Source organism: Fringilla coelebs (assembly GCF_963513975.1).
Source record: "Fringilla coelebs genome assembly, chromosome: 1".
Classification (NCBI taxonomy): domain Eukaryota; kingdom Metazoa; phylum Chordata; class Aves; order Passeriformes; family Fringillidae; genus Fringilla; species Fringilla coelebs.
The window spans coordinates 91342559-91364530 of record NC_140028.1 but is presented as its reverse complement, the minus strand read 5'-3'; the positions used below and the strand labels follow the sequence as shown (position 1 = coordinate 91364530).

The 21972-nt window shown below is 40.5% G+C and overlaps 1 protein-coding gene across 1 annotated transcript in view; it reads right to left on the bottom strand.

Annotated features, from left to right (window-relative positions):
- The window catches only part of RNF144B (ring finger protein 144B), a 53077-nt gene that overhangs the window by 9460 nt on the left and 21645 nt on the right, over positions 1 to 21972 (bottom strand). The window contains exons 3-5 of the mRNA XM_084221742.1: positions 13243 to 13347; positions 5231 to 5291; positions 456 to 660 (exon numbers count right to left, since the gene is read on the bottom strand). Coding sequence (XP_084077868.1) covers positions 456 to 660; positions 5231 to 5291; positions 13243 to 13347 — 371 coding nt within the window. The remainder of the gene's footprint in view (positions 1 to 455; positions 661 to 5230; positions 5292 to 13242; positions 13348 to 21972) is intronic.

Below are 21972 nucleotides of genomic sequence, written 5' to 3'. Positions count from 1 at the left end.
GAAAATGAGCAGAATTAAGGATTCTCACTCCAAGTGAAATTTGCACTCTGTAGGAGTTAAGGTTTTTCTATTCAGAGATTCTGTAAATATTAAACAGGGGTAATTTCTTAATCATAGCATAAGCAACATTTGGATCCTGCAATATTGGTATATTGGATTTTTGGTAGGGGCACAGGTCATAATTCTAGCACATGAACAAAGCCTTTACGGAGATTTAAAGTCCTAGAGGGCTTCACCTTTTAGGAGCGTCAGCTGCAACCCAAGTCTGATAAGTACACAGATAATATTAAGTATTAAAAAATAAAATTTAGCATTTAAAGTAATATTTAGACTGGAATTGTATTTAGGAAACACCAGGAGAGATGGACAGTCTCCAAGCTGAAGCTGTGGAAGAAGGAAGCTGCTCCATGAAAAGAACCAGAAGACAGCACGGCCATCGTGGATTCCCGTCTTACCCCTGCTCGGTCGGTGCTGGAGTTGTTTGGTTTTCCTGGCACAGGTGCTGCCCGTGCCAGGGCTCCTTGCAGGAGGAGCAGAAGATCAGGTGGCAGGTGGGGCACTCCGCGGGCACCAGCGCTCCCGACTCGCTCTGCGCGATGTGGCACACGGTTTGGCAGTCAGCTGTGGGGCACCATGCTCTCTGGGGGTCCAAGTGGACTTCTGAAACACAACAGAACGAGAAATAAAACTCTTTATGCAGTCCCCTTCTTGTTCCAGTGACTTGTGTCTAGGTACACAGCGCCCAATTCTGCACAAGGGTGTGGAAAGCGCTCCACACCCATGCCCATGGGTATTTGGGCCCGCTCTTCTTTAGGCAGGTCTGCATTTGTCCTCTGCTAAGCAGTTGCACTAAAAGCATTGCAACAATAGAAATACACTACACAGAATGTGTTCCTTGCCTTGCAAGGTTCAAAATAGGAACCTAGCTGCTGCTTGCTGAGAAGCACATATATTTTGTAGCACTAGGCCACTCCACGTCTTTGACATGTGCAAGCCATGCAGTAACTTCCATGTAAAATTAATGTCAAGTCACTTTCCATGCCTTATTACTCTATCTAAAAACTGCAGTTAATATTCAGTGTATCATATCATTACTATTTGCCCAGTATCAGATTATTACAGGAGTCAAGATTCAGGATATAGACACTGAGTTACAGTCATCACCACATGGCAGAGAATGATAGATGTTGATCCTCTCTCTCACTTCCCAATCTTTATTCAAGGAATTTGCAACAAAAACCCAGCTGACACATATTCACTATTGGTCATTTGCTACTCAATTCCATGAGATGCAGCTGAACATTTACACCCTGCAGAGCCTCCCCAGAAAAGGGCTGCAGGAGCTACCTTAGCCCTCCTCCTTCCCTGGGAGCTCTCTGGTACCACCACTGAAAGTAAACAGATGGAGGGGATGTCTCTGAAGTCAATGGAAATCCTGACTGGGAGATGGCAAAAGGCATTACAAGGTACCTCCAGCAGATAAAATTAGTTGTCCCACTTGAAACAAAAAGCTGCACAAGGACCTCATATTTATGTTCTCTGGCAAGTCTTGCTGAAAGCACATATGGATGTTCATCTTCTCTGCTGGCTGCAGGACACACAGCTACACAGCGCTCGGGTAATTTCTGAGTCTGTGTCAGAGAGCTCCAACAGATGTAGAGAATTTCTATTTCCATGCAAAGGCTGTCACCTACAATTTAGGCAGTGGCAGCAAAACACCTGTACCATCTACCTTCAGCCATTTCATGGATCTAGTTGCATTCTTTTCTCTTACTGTCTTGCACACACTTTCTTTGCCTCCCAAAACAAACATTTTGCTTTCTACTGAATGAAAGCAAAAACAAATTAGTTCTCAGCTTCATTAGTAAGGAGAAGAGAGCCACAGCAAATCAATTAACTTTTCTTATTTACATACTTTTAAAAGGTAATGTCCTGGCTGAGAAATTTTTATTTTTCTAGGTACCTTTGGTGTCTCTTAAAAGAAACCCTGAATTGGGAAAGACTATAGCCTAGTACTTGCTATTGTATTTAATCCTTCACACAATAGGTTCTGCATGTTTTCTGTTGACAATTCAGCTTTGGAAACCTAAATTCCCCTATCCTGTGTTTGGGTGAAAGACAGAATGTCTGCTTTTGACATCCTTGGGAGGAGGGGAGTTGGGTTGTAAGCCTGTTTTTACGAATTTATTGCAGCAAGATGTAATGCAAGTGATGAAAGTCCCTCCTCTCCCACTTCCTCCATCTTACAAAGAACCTACAGATGGGGTTTTGCAATCCACGCTGTCTCATACTGTTTGGTTTGCCATGGAGCACAAGTGAAACCAGAAAAAACTAAAAAGGCACAGCCAAAAAAGGGAAAGAGGCTATCATCCTGCTCTGGCACGTTGCTCCATTTCTTGGTTAGGCCATTTCTCTCCCAAGTTTTTCCCCTGCTACCCTGCAGCCAGTTCAGCCACAACTCCCTCAACTCTCAGGAGGAAAGCCTTCCCAAACAGCACCAGTTTTGCACAGGGATCTGGCCAGTTTTCATAAAACATGCAAGCAAGCAGGTGAGATGTAGATGGCAGGTAGGGGGAATGCAGCACCTTGAAGAAAATGATTTCTAGCTCAGAAGAGGTACTCACTGAAAGGATAACACTATGACTGTGTTTCACAGAAATCTCCATTTAAAACAGACTCCTTTTGAGTCAGGCATAAAATGGAGATTCTCTACATCTACCACTCAGCCTACTGACAAACATAAAGCATGCGCCCTAACCACTTACCATTCCTCTATTTCTTTACTTCTGTTGACTACATCAACACCATCCTAAATAGACATAGAGCAATTCCTGTTTTTCTAATAAATATGCTTCAGAGAAACTCTGTAGCTTAGCCCTGACTGAATACAGAGAAGTTACAGATATGCAAAATAATCTTGTTTTTAAAAACACATTTGCATTCTAAGAACACAAAACCCACAAGAAATTAGCCTATTATCAGTGCATCTATTATTAAATTTAACAATTGCCTATAGATACACCATTCTATACCAATTACTTCTCACTATGTTTCCACACAATATTACTGGCCCATTAAAAAAAGAAAGCAATGAAAATGAGAAGAAAGACGGTCTATTAACATAGCTAGCACAGACTGGGGATGAGGGAAATAGCTGTTGTATGCCTAAGTCCTTCTTGGAGTGCTCCAAATTTTCCTCAAAATTAATCTCACAATGGAAAATGTCTGGAAGGGCTCTACCAATCACTTGAAGATGAGAAAAGAGTCTCTGGACAGATTCTGGGTGAGAATTTACCCCCAGCAGGTGCCACCAGTGAGGTCTATTGCTAGTTTCAGAAAAAGAGTGTCAGACCAAGGCAGGCAGGCTTTGCCAGGTAAGGCTCAGGTCTGAGACTGGTGCTCCAGGCCAGCAGAAGCTAATAAACCAAGTCCCACTGATGAGTGCAGAAAGGTCAGCCTTAGGGGCAGCATTAAATCCAGGACCGGCAAAAGGTCTTGGCTAAGGCTGGGATTAGTGCTGGGTGTCCAGGTCAGAGCTTTAGCTAGCAGGAATCGTTGTTCCCAGACATCAGTAAGCTGGATTTATTGCTGGGGCCAAAAGGCAAGGCAAAAGGGCTATGTCTAAGTCTGCTGCTTGGACATCAGTTTTATCATAAAGGAGTCAGGACAGATCTTAAAATCATAATGAAGAGAGATAGCAGAGGTGGAAGAGGATTTGTCAGACTTAGGCAAGAAAGAAAAGGAAAGGAGGATTTAAAAAATAGACAAGTTTCAGGCTTCTCTGTGTGGGAGGCAGTAAAAAAAAAAATAACAGTGAGTTGGACAAAAGATCATGAGTTCAGCTTTGGCTAGTTATAGAGGAAGAGATACCAGGAAACCAATAGTTTCAGAGTCTTCAGTAAAAAAAGGTTTTACATAAAACAGATTAATGTATTGCAAGAAAGTCCCTTTTTCTTAATCCCCTTTAATATGGTGATTTAACAAGCTCTGATTTCCATGGTCTAGGACTGTAGACAAGCCACTGATTAGATTATGAACTGGAGAGACTTCGTAAGAAATTAAGAATAAACAAAAAAGCGGTAAAACAGGAGAAAGAAATAAAAAATAAATCCAAGGTTTGGGATTTTTTTTTTTTTGACCTGAGTGCCTGAATATCATATCTACAATCTGCACTTGCCCATAAACTCTGGGGCATATTTGAGTATTTTTCAGTTTTTCTACTTTGTGGTCATTCACAAGGATTCATGTCAGATGAGATTCTGTAAAAACCTATATATTCTTCTACCTGACCAACTTTTCAAGTGCATTACTTGCCTAATTTTTATAGACCTCTGCATTGTCTGACACAATCCACTGCATCTAAGCAGGCATGCAGAGCAAGAATATGAATACAGTCTTTCAAGGAAAGTTTGAGAACAGGCAGAGTGGGGCAGGGTCTCGGACACATCACTCTGCACGCTACCACGCACCGAGTTCTTTGAAAAACACTGCACCTTCCAGCTGAAACTTTGAAGCTGGTGACAGTCTTTAAAACCAGGAAGGGGATCTCATCTTTCTGACCAGCAAGTTTCTTCTTCAGCCTTGTCAAGGAGCCATCTCTTGATGCAGGAGAGTGACCTCTGAGCATAGGAAATCTTGGCCTCAGTGAGACCTTCAGTTTTAAACTTCTTTAAAAAGTAGGCCTTTCTCAGGAACAAGGGGACTACTATTCCTTGGGAAGAAAAACTCTCCTAGATGAACACACATGAGGCTTCTACGTAAGCAAAGCTATTTTGCAGGGATGCTTGCAAAAATTCACATTGCATTTCAGAGTACGTGTCCCCCAGAAGCTCTGAAGATCCCTACGGATGTGTAAAAGGTCTGTGTGCCCTGGCCAGAACCAGCCTCTAGCACCTTGTCAAGTTCTACCAGCTCTACCTGAAGGAGCCAAGATGAACATGCCATCGGAAGAACAATGGAGCCCCAGGCACACAGTCTCAGAGTGTTGCCCACAAGCTTGAGTAGAAGCCTGGTAAGTCGTTAAGGTGCTGCTTTTTTTATTCTGCAAAACAGGATTTTGAATTTGTCTGTGGAGCACAGTCAGACCTAGTGACTGCTCCTGAACTATTCCGAAGCAAAGACATCTTCTCTGTCTCTTCCTCAACTCACTCCACAGGCTCTATCTCTGCCATATATAACAGTGCTGCCTCCACTGACAAAGAGAAGGTAATAGAGACAAAAAGCTTCACACCTCGTTCAAACTTCAACCTCTTGTATAACTCAAACTGGTCAACAGGAACCAAACTGGCAATCTGAAATGAGAAATACACAAAAGAAGCATTAGAAATACAAACTTTAAAAAGTTAGTAAGTGCTGTAATAGGACACGAAATGAACGATACGCACAAGCTGAAATGTCTAAGGTAAAAAGAGTGCAGTTTATTTTCAAACTCCAATATTTACAGACTTTCAAAAGTGACTATGGAATAGAGAATGAAATTGCCACTTCTCCAGCCACACCAGTCAAACTAACAGTTCATCAAATTTTTCTCCTTCCAAAAAGGAATGCAAAACAATCATTATTTACATGAAAAGTGTGTGAGAAACTCTATTACAAAAATGTAAATATCAGAAAGCTTAGAAGAACTTAGAAGAACAGGGTGACAAATAAGCGCTATGTTCTACACACCTGCTTTCCTGAGCTGGCTCTCAAATTCACCTTTTTGTTCCTGCTTGCTTTCAGCACCACATTCTTCCATACTCTGACTTCTTCTCCAAATCTTAAAAAAGTAGTTCTTAACCTCCCCTATGTCAACCACACAACCCAGTAGTTCAGCCATAAAAACCTTCTCTATGGCTTCCATATTTACTTCAGGCTTCCCAGTTTTATTTCATGTTGGTTTAGTGTAACAAAGGGTGACATGTTGCCAGCCCTGGAGACTGCAGCATGCTGTTCGTGTGCAAGAATACAACTCAAATGAATGGTTCTTCATTCACATCTCTCAGTGTTAATGGCAGGGGCCACTTAGCCCTCAGGAGCTGAAAGGCAGTCTGGTTTCCATTTTTTATTCATTTCATGGGGTTTGGGCCAAGACAACTGATGCCACTGCTGCTGGAATTTGCCTTAGACACGGAGCAGCCTATTGGGAACCCGACTGAAGTTAACAAATGTAGTTGGCATAGACAAACAGGCTTTGCTGATACATTTTACACATTACCCTAATTAAACTAGCAGCCTAAAAGGCTAAATGCTCTAATCTCCAATTAACAGTCTACGTAAGAAGACCAAATGCCCTATTTAAAACTAATAAGCAAACCTGCATGCAGGGTATGGAGGGGTTTAAAAGGAACTTCATGGCACTTCAGAAGTCACACGTTTGTCAGATTCAGAATGTGGGACCATTCTCTTTATCTGATCCATTTGTAACACTGTACCAGCACTGGAAATATTTTTCTCTTTTACTGAAAATAAACCTAGACTAATATAAGACCTGGGACCGGATCATTTGAAGCACTGTGAGACAGTGTAGAACTGACAGCTTCAAAACGACAGGCTTTCAAATCTCACATTCAGTATCCAACCACAGTCCTTCAGATTATTGTAAAGGGCAAAATTTGCCCTCAGTGAAGTGGACACTGGCCCTTGCTGTCCTCCTCAGTTGTAGGGTATAGCACCCATGAGAAGCAATATAATGACAAAAATCCCATATATATTCAATATCATGTTATGAATACATTTTCTTTCACAGATAGAAAAAAATGTATTATAAAATATGAAATTGCTTTATTAATATCTCAAATCATTTAGACTTGATTGTACACAACTGTATTTTGTAGCAGATACTTGGCTCATTTATTTAACTGAAGCCAGAGGAATACAAAAATGAATCCAAATTACGTCAAGATTTAATAATTTAAAGATCCATATGGCTGTAATTAATTAATATTTAAGATTAATATGACTGTAAGACACACAGATTTTTCTGGGAAACTCTTCACCTGTTCATCAGAAGTCAATTGAAACACTCTTGGAAAACACAAAAAAAATAATCAAATGCATAAAAAGAGTGAAGTTTAGCAATTCCAGTTTTGCCCACTCCTCCCCAGGGCAGCTTCACATATAAATAGTTTGGAAAATTAAAAGTGTCATCTGCATTTCTCTATCTGGGTGAGCATTGGCAACTGCTTTAAATTTTCCTTCATTACAACTAAATTAAAACAGTGAGTCTCAATGCTGTAAGAGCCACTTGAGTGAATTGTTTAGTTGGCTGGAGTCCTTCTGTACTTGCTTTTACTCCTAACAAACATGTTTTTTCAAGAGCAGTTCTATTGAGCCCAGAATTTCCCATGTATTAAAAATCAGCCTTTTTTATTACAGTAGGAGCAGAGTTATGCATCTTAACACAGATTTCAATAGGAAGCAGAGGCAGTGCTGAAAGCTTCCCATTCTCCTGGGGGAAACTTGAGCTTACCATGCCAGATTTCCCCACTGGCTCCACTCTTTTTCCTACGTATCCTCTTCACAGCGCAGCTTCCCCCTCCCTGCTCTGGGTGTTGAACACATGCAGAGCCCATCACCTGTGCCACTGACTCCCACAGGCTTGGAAGGACCAGGTCCTGATGGCACCCACCCACAGGTCAGCCTGAGAGGTGCTGAGCCAAAGCCTCTCACAGATTTAGTATCTCGAGGCATGAGGAAAACAATGCACAAATTCCTGCCGCCTGAATTCAGTGCCACGTGAAAGCTGTATGTGCAAACTTCATTGAAAAAAACAAACAAACAAACAAACATGAATATCAAGTCCCTATAAAAAAAATGCAAATCCTTTCCTCAGGGAACTTTTAATCTTATTTATACCTAATCAAGAAGGACAGTAGTAAGTACAATAAGGGGATTAGGTGTTTATCTCCTCCTACTTGGCATCAGTCTAAGTGTTCATTTCCAGACAACTTCTCAAGCCCCACATGGGTGCCTGTCCATCCCAAACACTTCCTCTCCTGCACAATCATTCATGTCTCTGGGCTGGTCAGGACATGGAAATCTGGGAAGGCAGCAAAGCAGCAACCCAGCAGATGGCAAAGAGCCAAAAGAGGAAGACCATGAGCATACCAGAAAACAGGCCTTTCTTATTCTATGCTATGAAATTATTCAGTGTAGGAAGAAATGCTAGAGGACAGTTTGGTGAACTTGTCTTTTTTTTTAATACTGGGGGTTTTAATTTAAAAAAATTGCAGGCAAGAACGCTCCTCTCCTGAAAATATCATGACTTGAGACTTATCAGGCTGTTAGGAGTTGAAGTAAGTTTTCTTATTTCCCATACCCTATAAGCAATATCTGCAAATTCTCTTGCTACTCAGAACAAGAACACACAAGAGCTATTGCTAAGAACAGCAGCATTCACCTGAAGTAAAAATATTGATGGACAAAAGCAAAATTCTGAAGGCTTACTACCACAAAGGGCTCCAGCTGGATCCTTGTCAAGCCTCCAAAAAGTTCATGTCCTGAAATGTGTCACAATAACCAGGGTCCCTGCTACTACATGAGACAAAAGAGCAAAGAAAGGAAATTGAAATGGTTCATAATAATTTGGTTCAGTGTACATAGCAGCAAACTTTTCCAGGCAGTGCAGTAACCAGGACCCAAGGAAGAACAACTCCCCTGTTTTTAAATACTGGCTACCACAGTGGAAAGGGAAAATCACTACTCCACCTATTCTCAGACTTTCAAGGGACATGCAAGGAGGCAATCAAGCAAATTGAATAGATCGTACTTCCTTTCACACCCATATGAATCAAACTTTGATAATGCCAAGGGAGGGAAGTTCAGCAGGACAAAAGTTTCTCCCTTTCTCACTTTAGCAGACAGGCAGCAAGGGCAGACCCCACAGTGGCAGAAGAATTTGCAAAGGGTGGCAGTGCCCACCTCTGCCAAAGCCCCATTCACAGAGGCACTGTCTTCTTCTGCAAGCAGTGTAAAACAGTTCCCACAGGAGCTCTGGTTTGCTTTTGAAAGGGGTATGGGAGCTCAGTCTCTATGCTGTTAGCAATTACACCCACAACTTTCTTTGTCAAGCTACCATGCTCACTAGAGTCATAATGAAATACTAAATTATTCATGTTCTCCATTAAAGAGCTCTTCTCTTATTTTGTGACAAATAAAAACAAAATTAAGGCTCTCTCACTTGCTCCCCTAGGTTTTACTTAAAAAGCAAGTAAATAAGAAGAACAAAAATTTTTATTTTGACCCTGAAAATGATAGGTCAGCCTGCAACATTTTCTCACATTCCTTCTCATTTTACCATTTCAATCTCTTCTGCAGCAAAACAAAAACCAATTTTGAAATTAAAAATAAAACTGATATTTTAGACCGAGTCCCAGTGGGATTTTGTGTTTGGCTAGGTATGGAATATAAAGCAATTAAGAATTCTAAGATCTGGGTTACTGTCCTATTTCAGCATCTCTTTACAGAGTGCTGACAACCCTCTGTCAGGTTGGCACTGGTGTGGATCACAGATTTACAGAGACAGAGGGACAATGAGCAGAACCTGTGCTGCGTGCAAAGGGGTAATTCTGGACAAACTTAAGAACCCAAATCAGTGCCTCCTTTACTGACTGCTGCACAGTTTTAATCCAAATCAGATTATGTGTACATGGATCACTGTGACGATGTTATAAACCCCAGAACAATACAGGAATGAGAAACAGCAAAGCACAATGCCCTAGATATTATCCAAGTGAGTATTACAGTAGAAATCCCTGTATGCAGTGGAGATTTACCCTGATTCATAGCTTACACTGGTGACTGGATTCACATCAAGCAAAATCATTTCAAACCATGATAAATTACCCCTTATTTAGATTAGGGATATTAACTAGTCCAATTAAATCAATGGAGCAAGTTCCCAGGAGAGACAGGAATATTCTAGACAGAAGTCTGCGTGTTTAAAGAGAACTGTATTAACATAAGATGTTCCTTCTACCTTCTGCTTCCAGGAAGGAATCCAAGTAATCTTTGTTTATTGTGCCACTGGTGCTTGAAAGGGCAAACATTTTGTTTAACAAGACTGTTTTTGAACTTCCCCTGTTTTGTGTAACCAGCTATTTGAAAGTGAGTCTGTAGCCAAAACCATTGCCTTACCACCACCCCTCATTTATTTCTGCTACAAGACAACTATACCTCAAGCAGCTGCCATCTAGATGTAACAGGTCAAGGTGTGACCTAGGATTCCACTTGATTTCAAGCACTTCAGTGGAACAGTTCCTTCTGTTTAAATGCACTATTTGTCAAAACAAAAAAGGTACTGGGAAATAAACCAGTTTCAACTCGATTTTGTTGAAGGAAAAAGAAACCCAAGCCAGAGGGGTTTCAGAAAACATATTACAAAGTACTAAAAAGTACAATTTTCTAGTTCAAATGACTTTTCATTTTATGCATTTCAAGAACAAAAAACGTGGAACATTTTTTCTGCGGTCCAGAGGGACCTCAGAAAGTAAAGTCTTAATTCCCAACATCTCCTATACTCTATGAATAAGCAGTTTATTCCCCAAGCACTGATTAAATATTCAACTGTTTTAGAGAAACACATTCTTGCTATTCACACTTACTCATTTCTTCATGAGACATACAAGAAAAAATTATATTCTATGTTTAAATTGTTAACCAGAGTTTTTCCCTCCCTCCATCCCCCGAAAGCAACTGAAGAAGAACACAAATCAGAAGCAAGGCAAGAGCTTTGAAAAGGCTCTAGTAATTTAGCACCAAACTAGACAAACTCTTCAGAATTTTACTGAGAAAATAAACAGGACTTAATTCTGACTTGTCTAAGTAAAGACAAACAGGTCACTGGAAAGCACTGAAGGAATGTTGAGTAATGACCTTGAGAGGGAGAAGAAGATGAACTTTCAAAGCTATACTGTGTTATATATGCTTATAAGCTTTGTTATTAATTGTTCAGTTTCCTTATTGAAGAAAGCTCAATCCAAAATGCACTGAAGACAATGAAGAGGCTTTCCTCCACTTCAAATTATGCCCAAATTCACCTTTATCTCCCTTTTGCAGGCTATGGCAAAAGACATTTAAAAAAGCAAACAAAACAACTGCTTTAGCTAACATAGTGAGATGCATTTAGCCCAAAGTATAGGACCCAATTTAGCAACACATCCGTGACAAAGACAGTTTGAACTATTATTTTTTCTCCAAATTGTAACAGTACCTGATGAACAGCAGTCACAGCATAGTCTGAAATGAACATGACATGAAAAATATACCTTTTCGAAACACTGATGCTATCTCAGAGGAGGAAAAAAAAGGACCTTTTATTTTTGTTTTTCCCCACAGTACAGGCAACGTGTCATTCCTCACACCATGGTCCTGGTGAGGAACCCTGTCCTGCCAGAGACCAGAGAAAAAAAATACAGACCCGCCCCCAGAGGTGAGAAGCCTCCTACTTTTACACCAGGAGTTTGAAAGTGTAAGGAATAAACTGTAACTCTAAATAGTACTTCCACGCCAAACAATAGCCCTAGTTAAGCACATTCTGTATCATCTGATAAGGTTCTGCTTTTTTAAGAAATAGCTTTAAAGGCCACATTTTCACAAAGAACAGCCTTTATTTATAGAGGAAAAAAAAAAGAATAGAGAGTGTTTGTACATAAATCTGTAGTTTACATACTGTTCTTTTAGATTGTGCATGGAGTCAGTTTACTCTTTATGTCATTACTGTTTTTCTGGGTGGTTTTTTTTTCCTTAAAGATATAGGTATTTAGTAAAATACGTAAGCAGTAATTTTGAAGAGGCTTTTCCCAACCAGGTTGGGGATTTGTTTGCTGTTCAAGCAGAAGGCTTGTGTTTCAAGCACATTGCCAAAAGGGAGTGTCAGAACATTCAGTCATCCACAGGACACTAATGCACATTCAGGCTGTTTAGTCATTCTGCTGACAGCCCAAAAAACACCCAAGGATTAGGCCAGTGGTCCATTATTAAATGCCCCTGAAGTCTCCTTTACCAAGGGGAAATACATCTTTTTTAATTCCTATAGTATTATAACCCTGGTTGAACAGAGCAGAACTCTTCCTGTCATTTGGTAATTTTCCTTTTAAAATACATTTTCAATAAAGGCTAGATGCCTCCAATCTGGTGCAATGGTTGGAAGGACACTGCTACACCCTCTCCGTATCTTTGCAGAAAGAGGAGAAAGGGAAACAGCTGGCTGCTTTTCACAATAGCTGGATTCAGCCAAAAAAAAAGGCTCCATCATATGCCTGTACGCCATAACAAACATAGCTGAAAGTCCCACAACCTGATTCAACTAAGCACAACATTTCTAATGTATGCTGGAGAGCAGATCCAGATTTTTTTTCTGGAGAAAAAGCAATTTTTGGTATCAGGACTCACACAGTCACTGATGGCATTTGAATAGGATTATATACTTCTGCCATAGTTATGGCATCTGTGTGCACAGAGCTCAAGAGAACCCAGAAGACAAACTTCTCCAGTTCAAGGACAGAGATCTAATTCTCCTTGATTTTATTCCTCAAATGCGAGAGAATGCACAAATCTAATCAAAATCCCTTAGCCATCTTATTTTTCTGGGTTTTTGGTTTTGTTGTTTTGGTTTTTTTTTTGTCCTACTTGTATTCTCAGGTCCAGCAGGGACATTCCTGCCTCACAAAGCAGGCAAGCAAGCATCCCTTGGGTGTATCCCAAGAGACACCTTCCATATCTCCTAAGACCTACTTCTACCTGGTGTTGTGCAGGTACTTTTCTCTCCATATAATTATACAGCCCTGTATGATTAGATTGGACTGCAAATTGGTTGTTGCAGCCCAAGATCAACATACACAAGGAAATTCTGGCCTCACATACCATCAATCTGAGTTCTTGCTCTTAAGAAAGATGCAAGAATTTCAGTGTTTGCAGTCAAATCAAATCTGACTGAACTGACAGTCTAATGGAGGCTCAGCAATTCTGGGCTACAGGGTATTCTGGTTAAGTCACCTGCATGGGTAATTCAGAGGCTGTCCAGATGTCAAGGGAATTTCTTCCCCAAGGCATAGAGGGAGGGAAAAAGGAGCAAAACCCTTGAAAAACATCTGTTTATTTTTATCACCTCTTGTCAGTCAGGCCTCTTGCCAAAAGCTCGTTAAAAGTAATTAAAGGGAGGAAAAATTGTATTATTACATTTATTATTGTGCAGATAAAGAAATTTGGGGGATATATGTTAAAAAAAAAAAAGAGAGAAAGAAGTATGAAAAGTATAGATACCTCTGCTTCTTGTAGGGTCCCGTGTTTAAAGCATACCATGTCTGGACATGTGATAGGGGAACCACAACCTTCTTGAATTGCCAGCTCCAGGTACTGTTTTAGACACTAGAAACAAGTAAAGAAAAGGAAAAAAAATGTTATAGCCCACATGTTGGTAACAACCAGATGTCAGAGATGCTGTGCAATTCCCACCTTCACCACCTTAATTGGCTGTCCTGAAGCTCCAGCACACAGCAAACATCAATTACTATAAGCGTGAATGCTACAAGTCATTACATTGGAAAGAATGCAACAAAGAACAATTAATTATGCATGACTTCATCTGCCAAGCATCGCGTTTACCTAAGTCAGCAAGTCAGACCTTTCAGCCCTAACAACCCCTGTGCTCTGCTAAACTGGGATTGGAGAATTTGGCAGAGGTGAGTATCTTTTATCCTAATTAAACAAGTTTTGTGCCTTTGTTTTTCCTCCTGTGTTCTTAATTCAGACTCTCATCAAACAGTTGGCATTGTAGGAGAACTCATTTACAAGAAAGACACTGTTCTCAGCTGCACAAAAGAGGAAAGGGGTTTAGCACCTGCTTGGGAGGTTATAATGTGCCCTAGAACATGTGCAGCTACCAGTTTTGCCTCCCCCTCAACCCGCCTTCCCCCATAGATCAAATAATTTCCATATCACAATTTATCATCAGCCTCTACTCTATCCAAAGTCTATTTCCAGCATGGAGGCCACTTTATGAATGTTTCCAAATTGTTCCATTACAAAACCAGCAGGCTTCCCCTCCAAGTTCAAAAAGCCCTCAATTCTCCTCACACTTTATCTGCCATGCCAGTTAAATATATTCAACTTGTCTTTATAACACATAGAGTCTTCAATAAAATCATGGCACAAAACTCATGCAATGGACCAAAGAACATTGCTTGAACTGTTCCTCCAAATAGCAAAAACAAGTAAGATCACTTCTACATAAAACAAAACAACCAAGTCTCCTCAAAATAGTGGCAAAGCATACAATAAATTGCAAGTCACCATTAACAGAACAACAAAGCATGGACTTCTGACAGATTTTTGTATCAGCTTGCATAGTTTACTGTAAATGAAAATAAATATATGTTATGAAAAGTAGGACTAATGTAGTTTTTTCCCTACAGTTTTATATTTCATGCTCACATTACAAACCTCCTCCCCAGTACTGCTGATTTCTTCATTATTGCCCCATCAATTTTTGAGAAATAAGTCAAAGTGAAATAGGGTTTTGAGACCTCTGTCTCTCTGCCTATTTTGGAAGAAGCACTGAGTTCAAAAGCTAATAGGTGAGTGATGGGGAAATCACAGCCCTTCTGAGTATGGCAGCCTTAGACTCTTCAAAAAGCACTGTTTTATTATTTATAGGCATGTAACATTCAAGTCTGTGTTAGTCTGGACTATTCTGAGAAGGCCTTGCATATTGTGCTCAGATTAAAGAAATTTCCTCATTTGTATTTTTTATTGGAAAACTGATTCCCTCTCAACCATCAGGAAAATTACGACCCTTACAAATGGAAATGAGATTTCCTTATTATTCTGTCTGTCTCTCTACTCAATTCTCTACATCCATGTTTTGTTGAATTCTGATGAGCTATAGAGATATTAGCTCAAGCAAGCCGAATAATCTTAACTTACTGGCATTTTAAATTTACTTACTTTTAATTTGCAAATATTTGAAGTGCATTCTCTTAGAAGAATGTTGGGATATAACCTAACTGGTATGTGCATCTCATTAAGAACTAATGTATTCAGATCCAGCACGCACCCCTATAAGAAAGCAGCAGAGCAGGTTGTAAGGAATTGATGGTGCAAGTAGTGTGTGGGAGGCGAGGGAGATACTCACAGGTGAAAAGCAAAAAAGAAATCATGTCAGTTACTGAAGGCAGTATTAGCTCCCTAGGGATTATCAGCCCAGATTTAATCAGGAGTCATTCTTTTATTATTCCAACAGCAATCTCCGCGCCCTGTCCCATCTTCTCGCCCACTGCTCCCAAAGGCATCCAGGCACAGTGCTTCTACAAAGTCAGTTTACCCACGGGATCAAAACACCCCCGGCACAGCAGCTCCCTCACAGAGCAGTGAGCAGCAAACAGAAGCAGGAATGGAACCACGGTGCTGCCTGGGGGTGGACTCCTGGTGACGCTGTAGCCGCCAGGGCTGTGCCCACATCAGCCACCATGGGCTGGGCAGTGGCAGCAGGTGACACAGGGAAAGCCCAAAAAAAGCATGCCCAGAGCCCAGGGTGGCTCCCAGCGCTGTTACTGATGCAGTAAGTGGAGGCTGTGGGTGACCTTGTCCTGCAGCTCCATATTCAGTAAGCACTGAGCATTGCCCACATGCTTCAGCACATATCACAGGAGAAATGGGGCAGCAAGTACTCACTCCCTACACAGATTTTCTCTCTGGTTTGTACCTGTACACAGCCTCCTCCACAAATAACGTAAACGGAAAATTCTGCCCTCAGAGTCCCTTTCCCAAGGCTTGCACAGGCTGCAGTGTGTTGAGTGCACTTCTCAAATCCCTGGGCAGAACCTCCTTACATCTCACTTCATCCCCTCATGGGAGACCTGATTACTTTCTGGATCAAGTCTCAGGGCAGCATTTGGTGAAGGGCAAATGTCTCCTCCCCACCAAAGCATTCAGGCTGCCTTAATTCCTCAGCAAGCATGAGAGAGCAACCTTTTACTTTTGCTAAGATCCTGGCTTCTGTCTCCTCTGTGGTGCCGCCTGATATTTAGTAATTTGTTTTGACAGCATGGTACAGTGGATTTGTATTCTGGGGGCAGCTCAGGTCAGGTGGTTACAGAGAGAGGACAAAGCCTGAGAAGTGACTGCAGGCCCAGCAGCAGCCCAGAGGCTTGTTCTTAATTTAGACTCTCAGGACAGGAGCTCAGAGCACCGACAATTATGTCTGAGTACAAGGATGGGCATGAAGCTCTTAGGGAGCTTCGACCCATAGTATGGATTTTGCAATCATTTTCCATATGCAGTATCTAAGTCATTAGGGGTACCGAGCCAGGAGAACAGAGGTTTCTGAGGATTGCTAATGATCTGGGTTCTTCTCTTCTAACTCACTGCTTGGCTGTAGGTGAACATAAGGGGCCAACCAACCTTCTGTGGTTCTTTTAGAGGTTGCGTGTTTTCAGCTTGGAGAGATTATGTAATTGGGCTGTGCGGTGCCATGATATTCAAGTATTTCCCAGAAAATCTCCCTGTTAAATCATTTTTATAGAGGTGAAATCTTTGGTCATGACTTTCTGTGCTTGGAGAAGGTGCTTTGGGTGCAATACAAGAAGGGCTTAAAGTTGCTGGGAAACTTGAAGGAAGCATTTAATATTTTTTGCTGAAGGGATAGGCTTTTTACCAAAGTATGTACATAAATGAAGATGTGAATTTCTTGTTCCCTCTTAGCACCAAAGAAGAAACATTAGAAAATCACTAAAATTTTAAAATATGTCTTCATCTCGAAGAGAAAGTGTTTTCAGAGGGGTTTTACCATTATTTACAGCTCAGCTACTAATTTAGCTGCTTACTTGAGAAGTGGCAACTAAGAGTATCTGAAAAGATGCAAGCCAAAAACGTGATGAAAAGATGTTTCCGTGTCCGTAGAATGAATCACGACTGACCTTCTCAGCAGTGCGTCCTCCCACACTTTCGAGAATACATTATTACAGACATAAAATGGCAAGATTTTTTGGGCATTTTGTCTACAAAAATCAGCAGTGTCTCAGGAAAACTGCATACACTACATATGCTACTTAATTGCTCGTCAAAGTGAAGGGAAAAATCAAGATGCTCTGCCTTCTGTGATACAAAGCATTTCCTGAAAGGGTCTTAATCTTGACATCCTAGAAATCATGCGATCTCAACAGCCTGGGCTACACTCTCCCACCAAGTTCCTGCAGTATGGTGACTTTTGAGCACAGAGAACAGTCAGTGGCTGGAGTGGCCTCAACACAGGATCTGCGGCTTATGGCGACATTAATGCCATCGTCTTACTTTCCATGGCCAGAGCCAGCAAAGTTTCCATGAATTTGTCACATAGCCAAGGCAGAATGGTTGAGACAACAAACTAAAAACTGACCAAGGTCTTGCTGAACAGGTTAGAACCCTGTTGACTACAGATCACACACTGGAGGTTTGGTTCCATTATGTTCACCCCTCAAATAAAAAGCAGACACCAACACAAGTTGTTTTAATTCCCATACCTTCAAGTGTGCTCTAATCACTTAACTCAGATTTTCCCCACTGAGCAACTATATCATGTACATATCTGTGCTCTGGGAAACATAATAAAATCCTGAGGCATTCAAGCAAGAGAGATCAATTCAAATGTGATAATTCCACTAGTAAAATTCAGTACACCTAACAGAATGTTTTGTTGCTGATCTAGCTTTGAGAAGCATGTTTTACTCCTGCAGGACTACTGACAACTTCAGTCAAAAGAGGACTACAAGTATTTTTTTGTCTGCCTGAGATTCATAATGTATAATGACATTTTTTTTCAATAATTTGCTGTCTAAGCATTTTGGGGCAAATTTTTTTCCTCTTATGCTGGTTTTGTCCTTCAGGCCATCACCTTCCTCTATTTAATAAAATAAGATCAATACCCAGTTACCTATGTCACAAAATGTTACTCATGAAGGTTTTTTGGTGGGTTTTTATTTGTGTGTTTGTGGGTTTTTTGTTATTTTGGTTTGCGTTGTTTTGTACCTTGCAAGACTTGTAGGAAAGATTATGATTTAGGCAAATTCTTACAATTCCCCAAGTACATATTGCCCTCCTGGAAGTAAAAGTCTGTTGAAAGAGTACATTGAAACATGACGGAGTCATCTTTAAAAATACACTGAAAAGTCTAATCAAGGAATGCATGAACTAGTAATGTAAAAGATTCCTTCTTCAATAATAAACAGAAGTGCTTTCTATGGTCAGCTGTGAGCCTAAGAATGAAAATTCTGTTCGGGCTATTAATGGATTTTTCATTTCAACACTTCTGCATGCTGCTCCAACTTCAACTTTTTTTTTTTCCCAGAAGTATATTGTACAGAGGCTATTTTTAATGTATTACCAAGAAAAATATGTCTGTTTGGTTATGTATTTACTCTGCAAAGGGATCATAACAGTTCTGCATTTTAATATAAAAATGAGTTCAAAGTATAACTTCAGGGTTAGGTTGCTAGGTAATGATGAGACAAAGGCACTATATCCCTTTCACTGTGAAATCTGAAGTTTCTATTCAAACCCACTTTCAGATAATTTATGTATCAAAGACAAAAGATGGATCTCAATCATTCCTACATACTGCTTTTCAAGTACCTAGACATGTTCCATTACCTTGCTCCTCTCTGACCTGGCTACAGCTGTTCAGATGCCAAAATGCAGCCTCATTAGTTTGGATATAAAAGCATAAAAGAAACCCCATATGTAATATGACAAAACTGAACAGGTATCTTTATTAAGAAACATGGAGTGAGGGCTAGAAAGAAAAAAGAAACAGAAAACACTGTCTTATTTTCCTGTCAAATGCCACCAATACTGCTGCCAGCCACCGTGCAGCAGTTGGTGCGGGACAAGTAAGGGTATTTGTCTTTAATTCAATTATGGAAAGGTAAAAAACTGATCTACAGTATTTCCCGGACAGTAGTAGGCCATGATCTACATTAAATGTGAAAATGCACAAAATGATTGAAGGCATCTTGCCAAAACAAGGTCTTTCTCCTAACATATAATTTGAAGACAATTTCCATTCCAAAAAAAAGAAGAAAAACTCAAGTGTCCCTCTTAAAATCCATAGGAATTATTTACAATGTTAAATCTGTCTTCCAGAGATCTTCTCAAAACTGTATTTGTTTGGATTTCAGGTTTTGTTTAGCCTAGACTTTTTTACAAACTCCAGGTTTGGGGGCAGGGGGCAGAAATACTGTACATGGAAGAATACTTCACTTTTCAGTTGACATTCCAGAGTGCCTCATGATTCAGAACAAATGAACAGATAGACATTCAGTTTTTATTTTAGTTCTGGGCCATGGTTATGTACTTTTTATTCAGTGAGACACAACATTCATTTATGTCTTATACTTTAGAAATGTTACCTGTTCTTTAGTGCGTACACAATCTAGCATTACTAATTTTGTTGAGACCGTTCACGTCAGAACTCTAAATTGATCTACCTTGATCTACCCAGTATCTAATCAAACATGTACTAAGATAAAGGTACCCCCCCAGAAAGTACTCATAGTGTTTATGGGAGATCTATATGATGTTTAATAATATGTTCATTGCTGCGACATCTGCACTTCCACATGTTCCATCATCAAAATGGATCAGTCACTTTCAATGTGTGGTACTCAAACTCCTCAAGTATCTCTCAAATGGTCTTAAAACTAGATGATACAAATTCCATTAGCTTGGAGGCATTTGCACTTCACTTGGAAAAAAAAGTGAGGCTCTTCCAATTAAAGTTTTTAGACAAAAATAGAAATCTCTTCATTTGCTACAGATAAACTTTTGATAGGCACAGTTTAAAGCGAGAAGCAAAATTCCAATGAAATATTGCCCAATCCCTATTTTAACTGCTAAGGACCAGGTACAGTGACAAATGAAGGGATAGAAGATGAAATGTATAGAAGATCAGGCCACATAGGAACCTTATCAAGAAAGATGCTTGAAAGAAAGTGAAAAAATGCCCCTATAGCTCCAAAGAACATACAGTCAATTCATGGCTCAGTATGAGGGAAGGAATAACATCACTAACAAGAATTTAATTTTGTCATGACCAAGTGAAAACACCAAGCAAACATGACAGTGGACCAAAACATAACTCCCTCCTCTTAGTCCACAAGCCTATTTTTTATGGGATCCTTCAAATGTACCTGAGAAATATATTGTCATCAGTTTTGTCTCAAAAGATCTACCAGTGATGCTGAATTCTGCTCAGAAACACAGTAGGAAACCGTGAGGCCCAAGACATCCTACTAGCAGCCTTTCATAAAAAGCAGGAAAGGTTCCTGGTAATTGTTGCCATGAAGTGGTACCACCAAACAGAAAAGGACCAGAGAAACTCATACTTCGCAAAATTGAACCAGCTGCAAATACAATTTCTCTATGTCAGGCCAAACCTGGCCTTACCAACAGCTACAAAACAGATACAAGCATGAGGCTTATGTCACAGTCTGGCTCAGTTACTGTGGCACTTCAAGGCATTGACAACTTACTTCACATCGATTTCTTCATTGGTTAAATGGAGATAACACCAACTGCTTCGATGCAATGCTGTCATTAAAACATTAGCTCCCTCTTCCTTCCATCTTCCCTTGGCCACCATCCAGAGGCTGCCACCTCTACTGACTTCAGAAACATGCAGTCCCTCTTCCTGAATAGTAGTATCCCTCAAAACTCAATGGGTACATCTATACTCTTTTGATAACCCAACTCTGCCTTTGGTGTTACTCTGCAGAGAAATACATGCAAGAAGTTCTTAAACCATCAAAATTACTACAGAAGTGCTCTGTGTTCAGTGCCAATATTACCAGGTGTAGGAATTCTCTTTTTTAAAACTTGAAAAAAAAATTACTCTGAAACATTTCAAATGTCGAGCTGGGAAAAAAAGAATCCCAAATGTCAACACTTCCTAATGGAAAACAACCTGAGATGAGCTTTATATAAAGTAAGTGGGGCATTGCAGCAAAAGGTATATTTAGGAAGAGGAGAAGGTAGTGAGTGTTCTGGTGCAGTTGTGAGAAGGTGTCTCATAGGATGGGGAGAAAAAGAGAACAAACCCCTTCTTGAAAATGAGGACAAAGAAACAGAAGTGATACTAAAACCCAGCGTTGGCTAGATGAGGGCAAATCCAAATATTCCCTTACTCATAAGTTTTAATAAGTATTATTTCAGTGGGTTATTGATACACAGTTGTTTCACTTAGCAGGTATCCCATTCTTTTTGCCTTCTGCCTCCTCCTTGTTCTTGATCTACTTCATCTCCTCTGCTCTCTGACTCTTCTGATCATGTTTTTCGCAAAGACCCCTCACATTAGTTTTTCCAGCGTCCCAGTGTTCCCTTCCACAAACAATCTGAAACTTCACGGTGCTAATGGCCAAATGTCACTGCTCAGCCACCCAAAGGAGGCAGGACAACACACAGCTGTGCTTGAAAAGATTAAGGAAAGCAGAGGAGCCTTAGAGCCTCCTGTTGATGAAGTACCAACAGAGAAACTCCTATTTCTTTAACAGTTTCTTCTTCTCTTCTAGTAAAAGCAGCCATCAGCAGCCTCCTTCTGAGGCTGAAGCCCCCCCAGGGCCCAGGCAGGTGGCACCACACCACCCACATCAGCAAAGGAGCCTTTTGAGCCCATGCCTAGCCCTAGCCTTGCTGTCATACATAGCTGCAGCAGAAAATTTTCTTCTCCAATTGCCTTTGGAACACCGCCTACTTGTACAAGCTCAAGAAAGCACAGAAGCTACCTGGGCTTGCTGACTCCTGCTTCTCCTAAGGTTGCATTGAAGTTTAATCTCATTTGGACTGCATTGTGTGCACGAAAATAACAAACAGGTAGATCATCATGGTATTTGTTTTGCACATTTTGTAACCCTGTTGCCTCACACAATTCTCAGAAGTACAAGACTCAACAAAGAATTTGCTTGGGAAAAAAAAAAAAAAGGGTGAATCATGCTAGTTCTGCATAAACCTCTGCCAACAACACAG